Source organism: Octodon degus, unplaced genomic scaffold (assembly GCF_000260255.1).
Source record: "Octodon degus isolate 3935 unplaced genomic scaffold, OctDeg1.0 scaffold01413, whole genome shotgun sequence".
Lineage (NCBI taxonomy): Eukaryota > Metazoa > Chordata > Mammalia > Rodentia > Octodontidae > Octodon > Octodon degus.
The window spans coordinates 2203-8761 of record NW_004525989.1 but is presented as its reverse complement, the minus strand read 5'-3'; the positions used below and the strand labels follow the sequence as shown (position 1 = coordinate 8761).

The following is a 6559-nucleotide window of genomic DNA, read 5'->3' as shown; positions in this document are numbered from 1 at the left end:
ACTTATGGTGGACAGGATGCTTTCTGCTCTCTACTAGTGATGTGATCTTTGAAGTTACTTCACCATGCTCTGCCTTTGTTTCTTTATTGTAAGGAAAATAAGATAATACATGGCAAGTGCTTAGTATATGACTGGCACACACTAGGTGCTCCACAAACCTTAACTTTTTAGAAATTCAGGTGAGGAGACACCAGAGCCAAGCATCCTTTCCTTCAAGTTAGAAGCCAAGATGGACTTACTTTGGGGCTATTCTGAAAATCTAGATATATATTCCAGGGGAATAATCTGCTTTGACCCACTTATCTCCAATCTGATGAACTATACAGGGTCAGTAGAATCCTGCTATGATCCAGGAGGTAAAATGGTAGGAGGAGCAGTAGACAGGGATGAATGGGACCCTTGTGATCTCTGCCAGTTCCAGGGCTCTGGTTTCATGTCTTGGAACACACTATCATCGACTCAACCGAACCAGACCTCCAATGAGATGGGACTGAGATGAAGGCTTAGGAGCAAGATATGATGCAGAGGAGAACAAAACAAAAACACCCTTCCCAAAGGCCCTACCAAATTCAGAGCCAGGACTCAGAATGGAGCCAAAGAGAAGGTGGAATGGAGCAGTAGTAAGAATGCTGGACCCACAGTACTGGAACCATATTGAGGAAAGGCAGGTTCTGATGGTTCAAAGGGCAGAGAGGTTGTGACACAACAGAAGACACATGAGTGGGGGAGGGGGCATTTCCTTCCATTATGCTGTGCCCCATCACTGATGGGCATAGAGGGCTGTACATCCTGCCTGGGTTTTGGGGAGTTCTCTACTGCCATTGAAACTCTCCTCTATGCTATCTAAAGTAGCCCCTGATCAACAGGAAGGCAGAATGGCCAGCGACAGCTTGGTGAGTTAGAATGGTCTACTGCTTATTTTGTGTAATTCAGGAGTCTGATAAAACTCAAAATTTCACCTCTGGCATAGATTCTTAGTTGCATGTCTTCTTTAGACATGGAAGAGAGGGAAGACTTACTTGGAAGATGGAAATCACACCTGGGCTAGTACTTTACAGGCTTTTCCATCACTGTTCATTGTTACCATTATCTACCTTCCTCATTAGGGCTGCAGTAGACCATCCCCACGTGCCCTTCCAGTGTCACCAATCAGCTTAGAGTTATTTGGCATGAATTGGTGAAATGTAGGTCTTATAATAGTAACAGCCCTGAGTTTTGAATGCCAGCAGCCACTGCCATTCAAATCAGCAGCCCTTCTCATTGCTCAGGCCAGTAGCTACAGGCAGATCTCAAACTGTTCAGATCCCTTCAGGGCTACAGCTCTAGTTCCTGGCTGCATGCGACACCAGGGGCCTTCATAGTTACCAGCTCCTGTGCACCCACTCAGAATGCTGCACTTGAGAAAAAGATCACAAATGAGAAAGAAAATGCCCTGAGAAAGGTGCTGTTAGGACTTACTGTGAGGGGCAACAGCACACAGACTGAACCCAGTATGGGTATGAAGAGTTTACTCGTATAGGAAGAGTTGGGCTCATGCCTGTGCAGTGTTAAATTCACTTTTGGGCTTTGAGGAGGGAAGGGGCCCTCATGGATCTGAATGAGGAGCATTGTGCAGAAGCAAGATCACCATGAAAAGCTGAAGGACAGAGTCATCCAGACAGGCTTCAGGGTGGGGTCTCCTGGCTTAAGTCCCAGAATGAAGCTTGCTGTAGCCAAAACAACTATCTGCAGAGCAGCTGTCAGGCACCTGATGCAGCCCAGTTAGCACAAGGTGTTTGGGGGAAGATAACTAAAAAAGTACCTCTTGGGGGACATCAGGCCCGTCTCTCAGGAGGAAAATACTTTCTGTAGTATCCTGTCCAAATTCAGGTCTTTTATGAGTTAGTGATTCATATAGATGGGTCTCAGATTCTCTTGGGTCTTTGCTCGTTCCTGTGGCTACACACATGTGAAGCTGTCACCAACTAAGGTGTCATGATACTGACTGTGAAAATTGAGATGACAGCAGGTGGGTGGGTGTCAATAAGATGGGCAGAGAAGCAAGGAGAAGCCAGGCCTTCTGCTTCCCGCTCAACCAGCATTGCAGCTAGACCTAATGATCTTCCACTGGGAAGGACAAAGTACACTAGGAGTGGTTGAAGAGCTGTGGATGGAGCAAGTAACACATACAGTGCCTTCTTGCTCTGAGGAGCTTTTTAAATATTAAGTTCCTCATGTTAATCAGCCCCATCCCCCAGTCATCCTTTTACTTGACACCAATTAAAAACCTGGGGACCTCCCAAATACAGCCATAAATCTGATAACTCACTAGAATTCGCCAAAGGCAATTATGACACAGCGCCAGTTGATGACAGAGAATGGACAGAAGTGAAAATCTCCCAGAGGTGGGACACACAGGACAGAGTCTGGAAGAGTTTCAAGCATGACTCTCTCATGGTCCACATGACACAAGATGTTCTGTACTCAAAGTACGATAGGTCACATGGATGACTGCCAACCAGGGAATCTGAACCTGTGGAAGAAACACTTAACTGTGACGCATGTGAATACAGCCAAGGAAACTTTATTCAGGGCCATTGCACCAGAGGCAAGAGATAAGGGACAACACTGGGTACAGTTGATACCTGGGAATCTAGAGCCAACAACCAGAGTGAGGAGCACTAGAGAGCCAGTTCAAACAGCAACAGCAAGAATAGGGGTTCTTAGATGCTGCTTTAGCCAGATGCTTCCTAAAAGAAGTTCTAGGACTAAACACTAAAGGTTCAGAATGGGAACATGATCAGATATGAAGTTTCAAGAATCTCATTTCTGTGATTTGGTAGGACTCTTGCTAAGTGTGGGTGATACAGGCTCAGCAGGCACAGAATAGACCTGGCAGGCCAGGGTCAATGCCTGGCTAGGAAAAGGTTCAGAAGGGCCTAACTGAATTTTGGTGAAGGAAACAGTTTTGATCAGCCCAATCCTCAAGGCCTTTTGTTGGACCCCTTTCCTAGAGGTCAGTGCCTTTAATTTCACTTCCTCTAGAGGTCAAAAATGATCCCAAGGTCCCATGATACACTGCATTGTTCACATAGAGCATCCTTTATGAGAAATACTTTAGAACAGAAGCATTTTAGAATATGAACTTTTCTCTGTTTTGAAATATATTCAATGATACATCATGAGCTATCTTGGGGATTAGACTCAATTCTGAACATGAAATTCATTCACTTATGTTCCTTTATGCCTTATCCATACACTGTGAGGGTAATTCTATGCAATCTGTGTAGTGGGCCTATGTTTTGACTTTGCTTTGTCCACTGAAATCGGGAATATAACTTTCCACTTGTGACATCATGTTTGGTGCTCAAAGAGTTTCAAACTCTCTTGTAGTGAAATTTAGGATTTTTTGGTTAGAGTTGCTAAGCATGTATTCTCTAGTGACCAAATCCCAAGCAAACACATATACTTCTGGCAGGTAGGACATTTCAGGGGCCAATTTTCCAATAGTGGAGGGCAAAACAAAATCTTATTTTTGAGTGGGATTCATTCTTCACTACACACTGAGCTTCTCTGGATTAAGGGGATTTTTCCTCTCCAATTCCACTTCTCTTTGTTCCCCTACAGTGTTTGAGCTCTAAAAATATTTTGATAGTGATGGCATTGACCTTGAGTGAGAAGGTGTCTTTATCAAATGCCTCCTGCTGGAGTTTCTATGTCTTCAACTGATTGTCTCTATTGTTGACTAACAACCAAGGAGCATCTGTGATGTGCCCAGCATGTTCACCTTGGAAGGAAAAATTCTGTGCATTTTCCATTTGATTTACAATAAATGCTCTGTGATTTATGCATAATCAATCTAACAGAGCCCAGTTGACAGATGAAGCCAATGCCTTGCTACTTGTTGTTATAGGGAAGAAGCAGCTGAACTACATGAAGCTCTGAAGGAGCGCCCAGCACCCATGGCCTTGGTGGAGGAGGACAGGCTCCAAAAAGTCCAGCAGGCTAAGGAGAGGTTTTTGGCTGAATTTCCAAAACTGAAAGCGGAGGTTGGAAAAGACATAGGAAAGCTCCGTGAACTTGCAGACCAGCTGGACAAGGTGCACTGGGACTGTACTGTCTCCCGTGTTGTGACTGGATCCACCACAGCTGCCTCTGCAGGCCTGGGCATCCTTGGTTTGCTTCTGGCACCCTTCACACTAGGTTTTAGTGGGTTCCTTGCAGGGGCAGGGGCAGCACTGGCAGTAGGGAGTTCTGTGGCCAGTGGTGCGACTAGCATAGTGGATTACTCACACGTATCTTCAACTGAAAGTGAAGCCAAAGAGTTAGTATCAAACATCATGGACAAACTGCAGAAGTTCACAAAGGAAGTAGGTTACTTCCCACCCAAAGTCATCTCCTCAACTGAAAATTGGAATCAATACTTGACAGAAATTGGGAAGGCCATAAGGACCATCAAGGAGGCTAATGGTGACCGTGACGTAATAGTTAGTGCCCAATACAACATGATGATTCAAAATATCTGTTTTAATAGTGATGTGCCTGTGACAACAGTCTTAAATCATTCAGTTCGGATAATGAACATTGCACGGGTCCTCATGAAAGTCGCCAATATTGTGTTCTTTGTGCTAGATGTGATCGATCTTGCACATAATGCAAAGAAGTTGCAAGAGGGGGCAAAATCAGAGTACGCTGAAGAGCTGCGGAAGTTAGCTCAGCACCTGGAAGACCATTTGCAGGAGCTTGAAGAGATCCATACATGGATGTCAGAATCCCATCAGTGACCCCCTCACTCCAGCACACCAGCGGTCGGCTAGATGTGCTGAAGAAAGCTGTGGGCACAAGGAAGGCATTTCATTAGCTACAAAAGAAGGCTCACCTTCATAACGTCTATCCTGACATACAGTAGGGCAAGACACAGAGCCTTATCCCAGGCAAGTTTGCCTTTTTCACAAAACTTAGCTCATGATTTTGAAAGTGAAGTGAATCTTTGCTCCTATCTAAATAGCATTCTATTAAGGAATATTACAAATAGTTCTCATATATTGTTTTCTGAGTCAATTTGATGATTACTTAACCTCGTAAAATTGCACCAGGGGGCCTGCCCCTTAGCTCAGCTCTTTAAGTGGCTGCTTCAACAAAGCAGTCAGGCTCAGGTTGCTGTGGTTCAATCCCTACAACTCAACCCAGCCAATCATGCCCTGAAGGCATTCGGAGAAAAAAACAAAACAAAACAAAACAAAACAAAACCTTCTAAAAGAAAAAAAAAAAAAATTGCACTTGGCCTGCATTTGTGGGCCTGATCTGCTTCCTCCCAAAGTGTGCCTGTTGCAGACAATAATCAGGAGCACTCAGATTTCAACATGGCTAAAATACATCTGGCACAGTAAAATGTACATGTTAGCTATATTAAGATGTCAGTTAGGGCCAGGGAGATGGCTCAGTAGAAGAAGCGCTTGCCTGGCAAGCACAAGGGCCTGAGTTCAATCCCCAGTTCCACCAAAAACAACAACAACAAAAAAAAAAAAGGATGTTAATGAAGGGCCAGCCAGATAGCTCAGTGGACTAAAGTGGCTGCTTAGGCAGAGTGTAGCAACTGAGGTTTGATCCCTCCTTGCCATGCCAGCTCCACCCCCAGGGTGTGCTGAGGTGTTGATTGAAACTGGGCATGGTGGCACGCACCCGTAATCCCAGCACCTGGGAGGCTGAAAACAGGAGAATCACTATGAGTCCTATCTACATAGTAAGACTTTGTAGACCCTGTAGACCCTGTCCTACATACAGGGGGGAAAAATGTCAATGAGCAAACTATACCTTAATTCTAATCACTAAACTTTTTTTTTCTTTTTTTGTTTTTTTGTTTTGTTTTGTTTTTGTGGCCAGGTCAGCCCACCCTGGGGGCAAGACTGGTGCAGCATGTGGTACCAGGAATCAAACCACAGTCCCTGTGGATTGCCTAAGCTAGCCTAAGCAGGTGCTTTAGACCACTGAGCTATTTTGCCAGCCCCAGTAAACTATTAATATGGCTAAAAATAAGAACCTGTTACACAGCTCCTTTATGACACATTGTATGCTTTTTTAAACAATGTGTCATTCTATTTGATCAATTGCATTTGGAATAAAATTTTAGGTATGCCACATATGGTTTTCTTATACATTCTTTATTGTCTTTTAGGAATATAAATGCATGCTTTCCTTAATAAGAAATTATGATACTTCAAATGTAACTCAAGCAAAAGAACTGAGATCTCTTAATTTTTCTGTTTTTAATTGAAAAAATAATTGTACTACTGATTTCTATTAATTCATTGAGAGGAATAACTTCTTAGCGCTTATGCTGCTTGAACAATTTTGCATAATATGCAACATGATACCATCATTAAATTTCCTGGGGCTGAGGAGACAGCTCAATGTAATAAGTGCTTCCCTGGCAAGTGCAAGGGCCTGAGTTCAATCCTCAGTTCTGCAAAAAAATAAATACATAAATTTCCTATCATCTTGTTTTGAAATTCTGTATTTTTATTGAATTTTTTTTACTTATTAAAATAATAATAAGAGGGGCCAGGGAGATAGCTCAGTA

At 43.5% G+C, this 6559-nt stretch overlaps 1 protein-coding gene across 1 annotated transcript; it reads left to right on the top strand.

The window, feature by feature from the left end:
- The first annotated feature begins 3941 nt into the window (after positions 1-3941).
- LOC101567366 (apolipoprotein L3-like) lies at positions 3942-4867 on the top strand. Its single transcript, XM_004648778.3, has one exon. The coding sequence runs from the start codon at positions 3942-3944 to the stop codon at positions 4761-4763; it is 822 nt and encodes a 273-aa protein (XP_004648835.2). The 3' UTR covers positions 4764-4867.
- Positions 4868-6559: the final 1692 nt, after the last annotated feature.